Source organism: Eretmochelys imbricata, chromosome 3, assembly GCF_965152235.1.
Source record: "Eretmochelys imbricata isolate rEreImb1 chromosome 3, rEreImb1.hap1, whole genome shotgun sequence".
Taxonomy (NCBI): domain Eukaryota; kingdom Metazoa; phylum Chordata; order Testudines; family Cheloniidae; genus Eretmochelys; species Eretmochelys imbricata.
The window spans coordinates 196389568-196406525 of record NC_135574.1 but is presented as its reverse complement, the minus strand read 5'-3'; the positions used below and the strand labels follow the sequence as shown (position 1 = coordinate 196406525).

The 16958-nt window shown below is 39.5% G+C and overlaps 1 protein-coding gene across 1 annotated transcript in view; it reads right to left on the bottom strand.

Moving 5' to 3' along the window:
• The window catches only part of WDPCP (WD repeat containing planar cell polarity effector), a 271495-nt gene that overhangs the window by 172803 nt on the left and 81734 nt on the right, over positions 1–16958 (bottom strand). The window contains exons 2-5 of the mRNA XM_077812039.1: positions 6553–6637; positions 4993–5037; positions 3885–3935; positions 235–305 (exon numbers count right to left, since the gene is read on the bottom strand). Of these exons, the coding sequence (XP_077668165.1) occupies positions 235–305; positions 3885–3935; positions 4993–5037; positions 6553–6613 (228 nt within the window). The 5' untranslated portion in view covers positions 6614–6637. The remainder of the gene's footprint in view (positions 1–234; positions 306–3884; positions 3936–4992; positions 5038–6552; positions 6638–16958) is intronic.

The following is a 16958-nucleotide window of genomic DNA, read 5'->3' as shown; positions in this document are numbered from 1 at the left end:
AAGAGTGGAGTTGGCTGTACACATTGTCACTAGTGGTTAAGGTGCTTCTGATTTTCAAGCATGAGAGATCAGCATGCCACACAAACAAAGATGCAACTGTTTTGGACCAGCCCACTACACAAAAGCACATTTATCATCACCAGGAGGGCTGATCCTTTATGAAAATTAAAGCTGTTGAAAGAGGTTTGAAAACCGGATTATTTGTTGCCATACTTGAAAGTTTCTGAAAGGTACCTCCAGCTCCTTGAGAGCATCACGCAGTTTTTCTGGGCGTTTGTTTTTAAGTATCCAAGGACAATCTCGAGCTGGGAAATAAAAAAAATATATACATAAACAGTCAAAAAATATGTTTTAAGTTGGGTTTTTCTTTCTTTTGGTGTGGGGAAACAAAATAATAAGATTTATAGGAATGATCTTAAACATAACGTTAAACAGAAACTTGCCTATAATTGGGGGGAAGTGGGTATGGTTTCTATTGTCAAATGATATCCTTTTGAAAGGCTCTGTCATAGGAACGGTTAACATGAAATATACTTACCTACCATGATTTCACCATGGGAATCATGGATAAAGCTCTCAGGGCAGAATATCCTCCCCAACTGCTAAGCATTTGCCATGGGAAAGTCTCTCAAGCACAGTGTTTCTAGCTCACAGAGATGCAAGTTATCAACTCCCTCCTGACTCATCTTAGATATTATTATGTTGAATTAACATTAAGGGCAAAAATTCCAAAAGCAAGCACTAACCTGTGCCCATAAAATATGCATGCCTGGATGTCAACTGGTAATTGTGCCCTGCACTACTATTAGTATCTGAGCCATTAGGCATTTATTATTGAAAATTTGGTTCTAAGTGTCTGCCATGGCAAGCTAACAAAAAAAAAAGATCGCGGGGAGGTTAGACAGGAAGTTCAGGATCAGGGCATATGACTGCTTAGCTCACTTAAATGGGAATCATGGATACTTACGATTCTCCAACAATCTTACTAACTTTATTTAGATGCCTAACTTTCAGCAAACGATTTTGAAACATTTGGCCTAAGATATTGACCCTGCAGTATTTAGGAAGGCAAAGTTCCCTTTGGAGTTAATGGCAATAGCTGTATCATAGCTGAAAGATCAGGTTCTAATAACTTACTAAATGTCATTGTTTAAAAAGTGAGCATTTTTTCCCCCCAAGAGTACATAACAAAAAAGCACGTGAAACTGGAAAACCCTCTCTCTTTATTTATCGGTCTAAACTATTTAAAGGAGATTTGGTGAAAAGTTTCGAGCTCTGAGCTGTCAGAGTTTGTATGTCAACTCTCATGCCAAATGAATTAACAGTCAAGTTTAAACCTCCCCACAAAACCAGTTTATAACAGAAATATTTTAAAGTCCTTCCGTCTTGCACTACGTATATCATTCAAAACAAAACAAAAAAGCACATGAACATACAGCTTCCCTTGAATTGGACCAAGCCAGTGTCAATGGAACTGTTGTGATAATTCTAATTAGGCATGTAAGATCACATTTTCAATAAGCCTATGTATAAATTAAGAACTCTTATCTACATATACGAAATGGGAAATTGCTCAAACAAATAACAATGTATATTTCCAAATCACCATTTGAGTACAATATTAGCCAGTGCAGCCTTGTCAAAAATATGGCCCATAAAGCGTCATGTGAAATTCTGTGCTTTGGGGCAGCCCTGATCTCAGCACAGAGTTCTGGTATTTGGGCTGTGCACTGACAAGTTGAATGAGGCCTGATAGGGGAGGAATCTTCCCATCATGCCACAGAGTAGTGTTGGATCATATTAAAGAAGTTCTGTATTAAAATCATAAATGAGTTTGATTCCCCATAGTTTAAATTCCAGGGTATTACTAAATAAGAGGTCTCTTGGTTTTTGGTACTGTTTCTCTCCCTCTATGTGTGAAACTTGCAAGCTGCTAATTGTGTTAGTACATTCTAAGACAGAGTCTGTTCTCAAAGCAATTCACACAGAGAGAGAGACTCAAAGCAATACTCTGTAACAACAGAAACAGCACCCAGAGACTCCCCGCCCTTTTGTTGTATTAACAATTGTGATTAAAATAGAGATAGAGGATGTATGTGGATGGATGCTTGGTGTGGATAATAACGGAATGAACAGGGAGGTGCCAGCCTAAGAATCCAGTGTCCATCGGCTGAAGAAGGTGTCAAGTGGAAATAACCAGAGGACCCCCCGGAGGGCAGACTGGAATCTACCCAACAGCCTCAAGAATGGGAGAACCAAAGAACAAGATAACATCTGGCAGCACGGAGCCGTCAGGAATGTGCCATCTGCTGATTGATTCAGCAACAGCATGATGAAGCAATTCCCATAGACTGGCATAGGAAGAAATTCCTATAAAAATGGACTCTAGAAAGTGAGAACTTTGGGGTCTGATTCTGCAACTTCCAGGAGCATCAGATGAGCATCTGACAAGGCCCTGCTCCCTCCTCATGTCCAGGCCACCTGGCCAGTGGCTTGGCATGAGCAACTCTAAGGCTGGTAACTATGATAACAACCTTGCAGAACCTGTGTGTGTGTATGAATGAATGTGTGAATAAACATGAGATTGAATAGAATGTTATAGCTATAACTAACTGCTTACTATGATTCTTTCTGTATTCACAATAAATGTGGTATTTTGCCTTTTTCCCTTTAAGAAGATCCTGCTGGTTTTTATTTTATTGTATAACAGCAGTAGTGGAGCCAATTCATGGGAGTAACTAAAGCAACACGGCTACAGGAGCTTATGCTCCCATTGCATGTCACATATACGAGAGGAGCGGGTTGGTGCAGCCGTGTAGTCCATATCTACTGGCTCTGCTCTGCCCACAACATACCGACCCATCATATAGGGAGCCAGGCAGACCAATACTCCACAGCATACAAAGGATGTAAATCCTCTATATGGTTCCTTAAATTCTTCCCCGCTTTATAGCAGAACTTCACTAGTTTTCCTGGACAAAGGGCCCTCCAAGCATACTGGGGACTGGGTCCCAGAGGGGATCAGTCCTCATGGGCCAAATTCTGCCACCAAACACACACATACCACACACCAATCCCACTTAAATTAATGAGAATTTTGCATATCTATTTGAAGGCAGAATTTGATCCTAAGACTAATTCAGTAAGGATCAGATACAGTGTTAAGGGAACTCTTACAGTATACGTTTTATTTTGCAAAATCCCATAAAAATCTATTGGATTTTTCATGGCTGTAATGCAATACAGCTTGAACACTAAAATGTGGTATGAGAAGGAGTAACTATCCAGTAGTTATAAAACTTGTGGTGGAGGGAAGGTTTTATTATTCAAATGATAAACCTCTAGCAGCGTTGTGATAGCACTGTGATAGTATCATTAAAACTTCTTTTAACCAGCAAGGAGGAACATATAATCCAACGTGAATCCAAAAATAACCCCACCAAACAAATCAGGAATACAGCTGATTATTAGCACCATGTTTCTTTTACTCCTATTGGAAGAATTTTAGTTTTGTACCAATGAATATTTAAATTCTTTCATTTATTTAAGATATGTATTGATAATCTGCAGACTACACTTGATAAGGAGAGTCCTGGATTATGTTTATTTCTGTTTTTACTTAGCAAGATAAATGAGAAGCAATTGTGACTACCATACTCAATTATATAGAAAGTTATATTGCAATTACATAAGAAAGGTTTAGTTACATCCTGTGAATTATTTTGTGCTAGTTAGTTCTATGATATTCAGTCTTCTACTATATGGTCTGTGCAGAAAGTTGAGTTTGAAGAAAAGAGATTATTTTAGCGTTTTGCCTGGAGCAACAGCAATTAAAAAAAATAATACAATCTTATACCAACAAGTAACCTAGAAAATGCCCTTACATTCCACAAGCTGTTGTTTCTCTTCTAAGTAACCATGGTTCATTTGTGATACTAAAAAAGACAGGGGGAGGGGGGGAGAATGAAAAGATGAATGTTAACCCTCACATGTGCTGTCAGCAAATATTAATACATTAAAGAGAAGATTCGGACATTTTAATAAAACACAGAAATTTACACAAAATTAAGACAGCCCTGATTTTTTCACTTCACAGTCAGATATCTTAAATTCGCAGTGAAAGAAAGGCTTATGCAGCCCAACAGGTGGGCCAATATTACTGAGCCTCCAATCTCATCAGATAGTGAAGCGAGCTGCAACTGAATCCAGGAGAGAAGCTGAGTCAGTCTGTCATCAGAACCATGGAGACAGCATATTAACCACCAAGCTAAGTACATGGGATGATGCCCACACAAGCCTCCACTTTAACCTGGCCTGAAACAGGAAGTCACTGTTGCTGAAAAGACCTTTTGGGCCATCATGAAACTTCTAGGATTAACAGGATTAATCAGATAAAGAAAATTGATCATTCACTCTGAAATGCCTATTTCAGATATCAGGTAAAGATCCAGGAGGCTAACACTAGTGCATTCCTCTGCGTTTACGATGCCCTCTACTGGGATTCCAAAAAATAAAAAATTACTGGAATGCTCAATATCAAATTGATCATATCTGAAATGATACTATATTACATTAAAATTATATTGTTAAATAGTTTTATTAATTTTTCTTTATAGCACATACAAGATTGTTAGGTAGAAAATATAGACACACTGAGGCCTGATTGATGTTTAATTCATCACTGTCCAAATATAAGAGGCATTCAGTCATATCTATTGAAAGTTCATTTAATTATTTTTATGATTCATTTAATTATTATCTATAGTTTCTGTCTATTGGAATAAACAGTTTAAAAATAGATTCAGATTACCCGAGACAGAGTCTCTGTGATTGTTTCCTTATTCTAGAGAAATACAAAAAGTCTCTTGCATATTAAGAAGAAATTCATTGCTCAGTTTACTATTAGCCAAACAACTTGTTCCCAAAGCAGACCAAACATTTCAAAGTTTTAAACAGTTTTTTTTTAATAGTCAAATACAATTAATATTGTACCTGGTTCTTTCTTGTCATAGTATTGATGGATCCCAATGTCTTCATCTACATAATCAAGTAGAAATATTAAATCGTGATTGTGTGTCACTTGAAAAAATGTAGCACAAAAAATGAAATTGAATCACTTTTTAAAAAATGCCTCCTGGTGACTGGCAATGTTACCACTAATGGCCTGTAAATTGCAACTATTTTAATGGTTTTTTTGTAAATACTTGTGCACTTTGGGAAGCTTCCCTTCCCATGGTAAAAAGTTCCCATTTCTAGCTATGTGGTACTCTAAGACATTAGACTTTAAATAGATAGTATGTTACTATAAATTGGCCCAAGACTGACTCTCTCATCCTGGCCTCGGGAGAGATTTTGGGGGAAATTCCTCAACTGGGGAAGAAGGTGGAAGGCATTTCTTTGGCTGGCTGATTTTAAAATAAAATAGCAGCTTCCTGAAGCTATTTAGAGGTTTGGAACGTTAGAATAAGAGCTGAGGAGATGGGTTAGTGGGCAACAGGTCAAAGGCGCATGATATATTCATCATATAGCTCTGCAATTTATCACATAGCTATCATTTCCAGAGATGGGATTTTATACACAGTATTTGTAATAAGCAAAAGCAATGTTAGGTTGGAATTCATTACAAAGAAATCTGAAAATAATGAACTGTTATTTAAAGATCTGGTTTCTCCCAACAAACAAAGTCTAACAGTTCATGTTTCTGAAATGTAACAGTTCATAACATGCTTTTAATTCCCATTATCATAATTAATTATTTTATTTAGGCTGCCAGGCTTTTCTGGACAGTCTGGCTATTGATTAAACATTTTATCTAGTTGTCATTACAACAGGCTTGTTCTCATAAAGATATGGGACACTGTGGGATATTGAGTCAATATTTGATTAATCATATTTTTGTATGGTTTTTAGCGTTACTGGAATGCACCTTGCTACAACTGTCATAGGGACTAGATGTCAAATAAATGTGGTTTTGGTATCGCACATTTCAAAACCAGTGGTCTGTTGAACATTGGATTTTAGCACTTGCAAAGCTAGAAGTATAAAGCTTTTTTCCACATGGATGGTAATTAGTCATGTATCTCAAATTACTTTGAAAACTGGAATGATAGTTTAATAAGATAAATGTATCTTAAGTATACCAGTTCTCCATTCAAAATTTTCAGCGCATGAGCAATAAAGTATTGTTACATATTAAGTACATATTATAATACTTCTGCAATCAACTGGAATGTATGAATGAATATCAATAAACTAGTCATTATAGTGAAACCTACAGTAAAGCAGCACACGGCTTCTTAAAAGGAAACATGAATTAGACAATATATAATCTTAATAATTTTTCATTATTGACAAAGATACTCCAGATCTATGATGAGATAAGAAGCTGACCACATTCTACCATACTACTTTTATATAATTTGCTTTCCCCAAGCATAAAAATAAACTTCAACTTCACATGAGTAGTCAGAATTTTATATCAATTGAATATTCATTGATAGATTTTGTTATCTGTTTTAGGAAAAGGTTGGAATTTGGACACAGTTGACTTACCCCCAACATGTAAAGTATTCTTCAAAGACCACAGGTGCATCTCAGTCAGGCAGAAAGACATCTGATGGCAGATGGAAACTCAGGCCTATCAAAGGAAGGAAAGAAACAACATGTGCAAATTAATTACCTTCTACCACCAGTGAAACTGAAAGTCCCTTGGCAACTAAGTGGTAAAATAGGCTGCCATTAGAGATATTCTGAAAGCAGAATTATTCAGTAACCACACATACACACTGCTCTTATTTCTGCTCCTATGAATGATGCTACCTAAGAGACAAAAAAGTAGTCCTTTCTGTTATACTAAATGTACTATGTTGCTATATGTATTGTGCCAGACCAGTGGAATACAGAAGTCTGTAGAAGGCAAATATATTGTCCACTAGATGAACAGTTTTCTGTTCCCTGACTGACCAGAGCAGGGGCTGCCTTAGAGCAATCAGGAACCTGCCAGAACCAATTAAGACAGGCAAGCTAATCAAGACATCTGGAGCCAATCAAGAACTTTCTAGATTCAATTATGGCAGGCAGGTTAATCAGGACACCTCGTTTAAAAAGGACCACCCATCAGTTAGTAGGGGGGCATGCAAGGAGCAGGGAGTGAGAAGGTGTCCTGTTGGAAGAGTGAAGAGGTCAAGTGTGATCAGGCTTCAGGAGGAAGATCCTGCAGTGAGGATAAAGAAGGTGCTGGGGGAAAGGCTAGGGGGAAGTAGCCCAGGGAGTTGTAGCTGTCACACAGCTGATACAGGGAACATTGTGGACAGCTGCTATCCACAGAGCCCTGGGCTGGAACCCAGTGTAGAGGGTGGGCCCAGGTTCCCTCCCATCCCCCCAACTCCTGATCGGACACAGGAGGACTTGCCCTGGTCTGTGAGAAACACTAGAAGGGAAGGTCTAAATTGGAAAGGGATCTGCCCTGTCCCCGACCCACTAGATGGGACACAGAGACTGCGGGGATTGTTCTCCATTCCCCCATGCTGGCCAGTGATGAGGTTAGCTGAGTGGATGGCAGGTTTGAGCCATGAGCAAGAGTGGCCAAACTGAGGGCTGCTGTGAATCTCTGAGGCAAGCAAATCTGCCAATAAGCACAGGACCCACTGAGGCAGAGGAGGAACTTTGTCACAGTACATATGGATTGTATTTAAATTCTAAGTAGTTATTACAATAGGATCAAAACCAGACTCTAAGGGCCTGAAATATACCATTTTGAATCATTGTAATTGCCTCTCATTTGTATATAAAAGTTGACATATTCAGCAACAGCAAAGTCAGTGATACATGGGAATGAATTTGAGATAATAAGGTGGTTGTTTGGTTTTTTGCTTTATATTTAGAGCCAAATTTACAACCAGACTCTATCTTTGTCCTTGCAGCTGTTTACACCATTACCACATACGTGTGTGTCAAAGTAATAACTGTGCAAGCAAAATTAGAGGCTATTTTTTCAGGTTTGACCCCAGAATATTAGAATATACTTTTAGGGCTTGACCCTGCAAGCCCTGCACATAGGGAACATTCAGTGAAGTCAAGAGAGAGTTTTGAACATGAGATCCTTGCAGGCACTAGTAATTAATGTGAAATACCTAAAGTGACAGCTTTCCTAGATCAGAAACATAGGGAGATTATATTAAATTATTACTAACGCACAAGGACAACCGGTGTCAATCAGATAAAATGTCTGAGGTGACTGTTATTTAACATGATTGCAATTCTAACTGTTTTTTGCTTCTTTAAAGTGTTGTCTCTCCATATTCACAGTTGTGAGAATGAGTCCCCTTCTCTCCCCTCTCTCCTCCCATGCCACTGAGCATCACGAACCTTCTGGAAAATAGTTTCCATTGGACCTGTGTGACCAACCTCTTGTGGCACCAAATATTCCCAGCGGACGTTACAAACAAGACCATGTGCCCCAACTGCCTCTGCCCAGTGGTCACATCAAAGTAGAACGCTGTGGAATAGTGGAAGGTGGGCATTTAAAATGAATATGCAGGGGCAACAGTCTTGAAGAACCGTAGTTTGTATGGTACTGGCCATGACCATGTTTTTCATTTTTGAGATAGGCTCTCGAAACTGTGGGAGTCTAAATAGTACTACAACCGTAGCAGGATGGGCTGAGGAGTTCTAATTGGAACTGCCAAACCCCAAAACAAGCATCTGATATAAATGTCAAATCAAAAGAGTTGTATGATGAAAATATTAGAGACTTATCATGGATGTCACCTTAGTCCTGGTAAAGATTGTTGAAAGACGCTGAGATACTTTTGCCCTAACTAACATATAATATCTCAGTGCACGGCCTAATCCACTTAAACAGTGCTGAATGGAAAAAGCATTCCTTTTATATTGATCCCCAAAACCACAAAAAAAATCTTGCTGACTTCCTAAAGCCCTTAGTCCTACCCAAGTTCAAGTTCAAAACACACGACACCTAGTAAATGGAGTATAGTTTCCCCTGGGTGAGAATGAGGTCCTGGCAAGAACACCAGGAGATTGCTGGAACTCGGGCACCACTTTTGGAATAAGTATGGGATGAGGACACAGGACAACACTGTCCATGTGGAAGAGAGTGAAAGGAGGTAGCCATTAAATTCTGTAATGCTCTTGTTCTTCTGGTAGATGTAACTGATAAGTGGAAGAAAAACAGGTCCTCAAGAATCACAAGGTTAAGGTCCTTGATAGAATGTGTTCTCTAATTGACGGGAAGACATTAATTAACCACTTTTCAGAAATTTTGTGAGGGTGCAAAAAAATAGAATCTGCCACTCACATGATAATATTGAGCTGGCATGCAGGATCACCTTGACAGAAGACAAGCGGCTGAGAGACTTAGGCACAATGAATAATCTAGTATATGGACGCAGAACCTGGAGATAGTGTTACCATCTGTTTATAGAGAAAATCTTTTCCACTTTTGAAAATAGTATTTCAAAGTAAATGGATTTCTGAACTGCACCAAAAAATCGCCTACCCTTCAACAGGGCACACCAGATCACAAATAATTAATGTCCTGTGACCCAAGCTAAGAGGTGGAGCAACTCAGCAACTGTGGATTAGGATGCACAATGCCATCTTTCTGAGATAGCAGGTCCAATTATACCAGTAGGAGAAAAAAAATTCTCATGAGACCTTCGTTAATGGACTCTGTGATTTAAATCCATTGAGGATCTCACTGTACAATATTGCTTCACTGTTATTATTAGGAGAGCACCTCAGCTGTACAACTGATATACTTTGACTTCTTACGACTTCAGGCTGCTTTCATTTTATTTCTTGGAAGGCAGAATATTCATTGAAATTTGCTAGACTCCTTTTTTTGGTTACAAGGAGTCTACATCTTCAAACCTGGTGGTCTGGTCTCCAAAGTATTCTCTCTGACTAGTCTTACAGTTTTATTCTGGCAATCAGCTTCTTCCAAGCTTGTAGGTTCACTGTCACTCACAAATTAAGCTCATTCTTCATTGCAAACTTCAAAGTCACCATTCACTCAATCGGATTATGATGACGAGTGAGTACAAAACATCTGCTAAACATGGCATCCCCCAAACTGATTTAAACTTCTCCAAGTATGAGAGCCAACCGAGACATTAACAGTTATGGTAATACTTAGAACAAAATTCTTGCTTTTTCATCTAATTATTACCATTATATTTTTGGTTTTAGTCTGTTTATGAGCCAAGCCTTGAGTATCAGAGAGATAGAAAGGATGAGAGGAGCAAAATGGAAGGGCTGCATTAAGCACCAAAAGAATGTGTTCAAGCGTTTTTTTTTCCCTTGTGTGTCTGAGAGGAAAAGACAGAAAGGTGCTTTGCACTCAGCACCAAATAATAACTTTTGGAGACTTTTTCTATTTTTAAACATTTTCACTCCACTATGGAAAAAAAAAGTTGTGTAACAAAATGATCAAACTGAAGCAGCATATTCAAAATTACATTTTAGTCCTCAGCTGAAAAATGATGGATTGACTGTCCAGGGAAGTGATGTCCTCTGTTTATTCACAGAAGGAGTAAAAGATGGATCCTGCCACATATCCAAGCCTGATCTGGGAGGTACCACATCTAGGCGTGAGGGGCAATTCAGTTTATAGACCCATCCTATACTTGGCCTCTATGCCCTGACTATCAACAAGAAGGCCAATCAGTACCAGTTGTGGAGATGGCTTGTTTTGGGGAAGTGATCACCAGTCCACTGGAAAAACTTTTTAACCATCCCCTCACCTGAGACATCTTCTGTTTAATAATATTTTACTCCAGATTGCATGAATGGAAGACTTATGTCCCTAAAATAAAATGTGATACATTACATGCGTTAATATTCACTATTATGGAATTATTCTCCTCTGGTAGGAAAAATATTTTAAGGAACTCAACCAGGCACAACAATCAAATTATAGCGTCTCAATATCTAACTACCTGATTTGTTGCACAATTTTCTTAACTCTTTTTAAAAAAATTATTTGCAACGTTTACATTTCTTTAACTGCATCAATTAGGCTCTGCTCCTGCAAAGACTTACGCACATGCTTCAAGCATATGAGATGTTCCATTGAGCTAAATGAAATTACTCATCTGCTTGAATTTAAGCAAATACATCTTTGCAGGATTTGTAAACACAAGTGCAGATTACCTTTTACATATGCCCTTTTCTTGCTTCTGGTTTATAAGTTTTGAGATCTTAATTTTTTTCTGACATTTGATTTCTTCATTGGCTTTAAAGCTCTCCTTAAGCTTGCAAAGTTCTGATTTAAAAAATTGAAAGAAAAAGAACTATTTTGCTAGGAAAATTTCCCAACCTATTTTTACATAAAAATAGTTGGGATATATGTCTATATAAATATATATACACATTTTTGCTGTGATGTTGATCAAACTATACATTAGCTAAGGCTTTTTCCAAAGTCCTAAAGTGAGCTCTATTTTAGCAAAATATCATCACAAACATTTTTTTTTAACCTTAGCAAAATTAATTACACGAGAGAATAAGGAAATGGCTATCATTTTTATAAGCTTCTGGACAGAATATCTCCCAAAGCTCAGTTTTGTTTTTGACTACTTTTTCCATGTAGGCATCAGAATTCTCTCTGTAATCACTGGAATTCATTCCCATTCTCATTGTCAAAACTATAACTGATCAGATATCAGGTGTTCAACCAATGAGGTAAGCCAGAAAACCACTCTACAATTCATTCTGTGTTTCTGCGATGTAATACCTGGAGCAGCAGTGATCAGTCTCTTTTTCTTCTTCATGACCAATTTCTCCTTCACCAAGGAGAGTAATTCCTTGCAGAACAGTGATATTAAGAAATGTAATAGTCAACTGTGTGAGATAAAGTTTGGATCCAATCAGAAACACTAGATAAGGAGGTATGTACTGTAGCTTTGATGAGCAGACAAATACAGTATATTTCATTGTGCAAAATATGCAAAACACATTTTAAAAAGCTGAAACACAGGAAGGTTCATATTTTTAAAGTAATCTTTTTTTTTAAATTTTACTGTAACTTGATCAACTATCTTAAACAATAAATAGTTATCCAGTACAAACAAGTAGATTTCTTTGAGCTCAATTCTGCTCCCATAGCAATTAATGGAAAAATAAACATTGACATTTATGGGAGCAGGATCATTCCTTTTATATCTGTTCACAGGGATGTCATGTCTTGGGAAAAATATTTGACCTGAGTCAATGGAAGGCATTTAGAAACAAAAGAAAAATGTAAATCTGATTTTTTAAAAAAAAAACAAAAAAAACTTCATTCGGAATCAGTTTGTAATCTGGTTGAGTACAAAAATAACTGCTAATATCTGAATATCTGAGTCATTTAAGGAAACTACTCTCTTATCTCTCAAATTTCATAGGCATGTCAATATTTTTCATGTAGGTGTTCCCACTTCCATCTGCTTACCATGTCTGGATACAGGAGAGCTGACAAGGAAAATAATAAATTAACTGTCTTTGTTGGCTTTGGCCCAAATGTCTAAGGGCTAGATCCTGCAAACGGAGCAATGTGAGCAGACACCTACACCTCAGCACAACACCACTGAAGTCTGTGGCAATCTGAGCAGGTAGAGAGATTTGCCTGCCTCAGTCTATTTGTAAGAGCTTCCTCTAAGTTTAGATCCAGAATTGAAACTGAACTTTCCCAAATGCAAAAGGTGTTTGGGATTTGGTTCACTGCAGAAATATCCCCAAGTCACACAGTTCTTATTTGGATTTAAATTCTGGGCTTGTGGGGGGGGCAGATGTGGTGTTCCAGTTCATTTCTGTATCTAATAATCCCTTGCCTGGATTTTATAGGTAAGAATTTACACCTCCTAGGAATAGGGGTGCCAACTTTCTAATTGCACAAAACCGAACACACTTGCCCCACCCTGCCCCTTTCCTAAGGCCCTGCCCCTCTTCCACCCCTTATCCAAGGCCCCACCCCCCACTCACTCCAGCCCCCCCTCCCTCTGTTGCTCGCTCTCCTCCACCCTCACTCATTTTCACTGGGACGGGACAGAGGGTTGGGGTGTGGGAGGGGTTGAAAGTTCCGGCTGGAGGTGCGGGCTCTGGAGTGCGGCTGGGGATGAGGAGTTTGGGGTGCAGGAGGGAGCTCCAGGCTGAGGCAGGGGGCTGAGGTGTGGCTCTGGGAGAGAGTTTGGGTGCGGGAGGGGGTTCCGATCTGGGGCAGGGGGTTGGAGTGCGGGTGAAGGTGCGGGGTCTGGGAGGGAGTTAGGGTGCAAGAGGGGGTTCTGACCTGGGACAGGGGATTGGGGTGTGGGTGAAGGTGCGGGGTCTGGGAGGGAGTTAGGGTGCAAGAGGGGGTTCTGACCTGGGGCAGGGGATTGGGGTGCAGGTGAAGGTGCGAGGTCTGGGAGGGAGTTAGGGTGCAAGAGGGGGTTCTGACCTGGGGCAGGGGGTTCAGGGTGGGGGCTCCGGCCAGGCGGCACTTACCTCAGGTGATTCCTAGTCGGTGGCACAGCAGGGCTAAAGCAAGCTCTATGCCTGCCCTGGCTCTGTGCTGCTCCCAGAAGCGGCTGGCATGTTCAGCCTCTAGGCAGAGGTACAGCCAGGTGGCTCTGTGCTGTGCGCACTGCCCATGCCCACAGGTGCCGTCCCCACAGCTCCCATTGGCTGCTGTTCCAGGCAAAGGGGAGCTGTGGAGTACTCCCTGATCACCCCTGCGCCTAGGGGCTGGACATGCCGGCTGCTTCCAGGGAGCTGCACAGAACCAGGGCTGGCATGGAGCCTGCCTTTGCCCCGCTGCACCGTTGACTGGACTTTTAATGGCCCAGTCAGTAGTGCTGGTCGGAGCCGCGAGGGTCCCTTTTTGACCGGGCGTTCCAGTCAAAAAACGGATGCCTGGCAACCCTACATAGGAACTCTAGCAAAGAACAGGTTTCAGAGTAACAGCCGTGTTAGTCTGTATTCGCAAAAAGAAAAGGAGGACTTGTGGCACCTTAGAGATTAACCAATTTATTTGAGCATAAGCTTTCGTGAGCTACAGCTCACTTCATCGGATGCATACTGTGGAAACTGCAGAAGACATTATATACACAGAGACCATGAAACAATACCTCCTCCCACCCCACTCTCCTGGGGAGAGGTATTGTTTCATGGTCTCTGTGTATATAATGTCTTCTGCAGTTTCCACAGTATGCATCCGATGAAGTGAGCTGTACCTCACGAAAGCTTATGCTCAAATAAATTGGTTAGTCTCTAAGGTGCCACAAGTACTCCTTTTCTTCTAGCAAAGAACAAGCTAAACTTGAGAATGAACAACTGAAGTTTTGTTGCTGTGGGAATCATAACTCTGACATTCTGATATCTATATGTTTAAATTCTCATCTTTAAGGTGGCATTAGCAAAGCTGTATGTATGTGTTTAAACAGAAGTTTGACATTACACAATAAATAACATTCAGGGCCTGGTTCTCATTTTCACTATGTCCCTTTACGCCACTCTGGCAGGGTAAAGGGCTTTAAATGGAGTACAAATTACATTACATTTATCCTCCCCACACACCTCTTTTTATACAAAATCCCCTTTACGCTGTCAGAGAAATATAAAGAGGCTTTAGTGTAAATGGGAATTAGGACCTCCATTTATAAATGCAATCCTCAATTTTAGGAAGTGGAAATCCATACATGTTCTTATAAACCAACTCAATACAAAATCTGACTCATCTTAAAATATGAGTTTCAGACTTTTTTCAGGAAAAAAAAGATAATATGTAGATGGGTCTACAACACACAGTATACATTCTAATGAAGTACACACTGAAGCTCTTATTGTAAGAAAAGGCTGAATAATCATTGAAAGGAAATACATTATCTGATAACCCAAGAATTCTGGCATGAAAATCATACATCGTAAATTTATTTCCATATGCCGTGAAGTTGTTTCATGCTCCATTGAATTAATTCTTCATGGTTTTTATTATTGTTTTAGAAATCTGAAACTAAGTCCTGTCTTTTGTAATGATAAATAGTTAAGTTATATTTACTGTTTTAAATTTTAACATATTTCAGTGTTTAACTGTAACAAAATTATATAGCTCCTTAAAATATCAAAATTACTACATAAATCTCATCCTAATAAGTTCAGCTATAAATCAGAACAAACATTTTAGCCCCAAGTGATAGTAATTAAAAGCACATCTTAAATACATATCTTTCATTTAATGTAGCTGCTACTCATCTATCTTACCTAGATTCAAAATATTGCAGTCCTGGTTCTGCAACTAGTTCTGCATGGGTGGACTCCAATGGGGATCCATGTGGGCTAAAAGTGCCACCTATGCAGAGCCAATAGCAGGATCAGAACCTTAAACAGTATCCAAAAAATAAATAAATAAATTCAGAAATTCACTGCATTTTTATTGACTGTTAAGTATCAGGATTCCAGAAATCATTATTTTGAACAGTTTGGTTGCTTAGCTGTGTGTTGTAGAGTCCTGAAGCACATGGTGAAGAACTACTATTTGTTGCGGATCAGCTATACTTGACTTCTTGGATTAGCAATCTCTTGAAAAAATGTCAACAACTTGTCAGCTCACTCCTGTTCAAATATTTGCAGGGAAGAGATGTTCTAAAATACGCTTATATGAACGCTCTGTATTTCTAGATGCTGATGGACGAGTATTTGTGTTTATTATACAAGGGTATCTCCATTTTACGCAATTTTACATTAATGACAACCTGATTCACTCACAGTATTGGTACACCTAGTTTGGTTAGGGGAATGATTTTTTACTGAAATACTTACATTGATCCTAGTGTAGACACAGTTATACTGGAATAAACGTGCCTTATACTGAAATAGTTATACCGATATAAAGTGCCCACTGCAACCTTTATGTGTGCTGAGTCTTTGTCCAGCTTGCTGGAAGAAAAGGGGCATTGCCCCTTTAAAGGTTCCCTTGCAACAGTGGGGGAAAAGGGAGAAAGCTTACAGGGATGGACAGGAAGGACAGGATGTAGTTGGGGCCAGGTCAAGGTCACTGCATTGCCCTTCCTGTTAACAGAAAGAGTGGGAAAGGTATTTATACGCCATGCAGCCATGAAAGACCCTCTTTCCTATGATCCGGATGGAAGAACCCACCCACACATGTATTTGGAATAGGACCGGGTTCCCTTTTGACCTGCTGTGGGCATCACACTAGTTGCTCCTTTTCCCTGGTGTGGCTGGGAAGGAATTTTCTCCTCCCCGCCAGATTGGCCAAGGGTTTTTCATCTTCCCCACAGCTGGTCTGGTCTGGTGGGGTGGAGTAGGCAGGTTAGGTTATCATGTCACAATTTATACATAATAGTTGTGACAGATATTCAGTGTAGGTACTTGGTATAGAAGGCATTCGGTTATTGCATACATGGGATTGGAAAAGGATTTGAAGGAACACATCCCTTACGAGAACTGAGTAAGTGGGGCTGGAGGCTCCTTATGTCTCGCCAGTAGGGAGCCAAACCCCTCCTTTTCCTGGTCCCCTTTAAGGGAGCTGAGGAAAGGGGTTTGGGGTTCCTACATCTGGATCAGAGATAACCCCCTCCTCACTGCACTGTACAATTTATTGCCAGATTATTCACGTATAATGCCTGAAAGTAAATTGCGGCCTAATTAATCCACATTCATGGCTTTCTGTCTTTCTTCCAGCATGGATGGACAAAGAACCTTTATACCGCTATAACTGCCCACACTAGGAGAGCTGTACCCTTTAACTATAATGGTATAGTTAAAGCAATACAATTTGCATGTGTAGACAAGCCCTTAATTACCATCAGACTTTTAATTTATAATAAACTCTGCTCAATTCTTTCTGTGCATGCTCAAATCCTGGCTTTTAATATAATTAAGTATTGCTATGGTACAAATTGGTACTCAAGGTTGTAGCAAAATGTTGTGCATTTTTATCTGTAAAATTCAATGCCTCATGA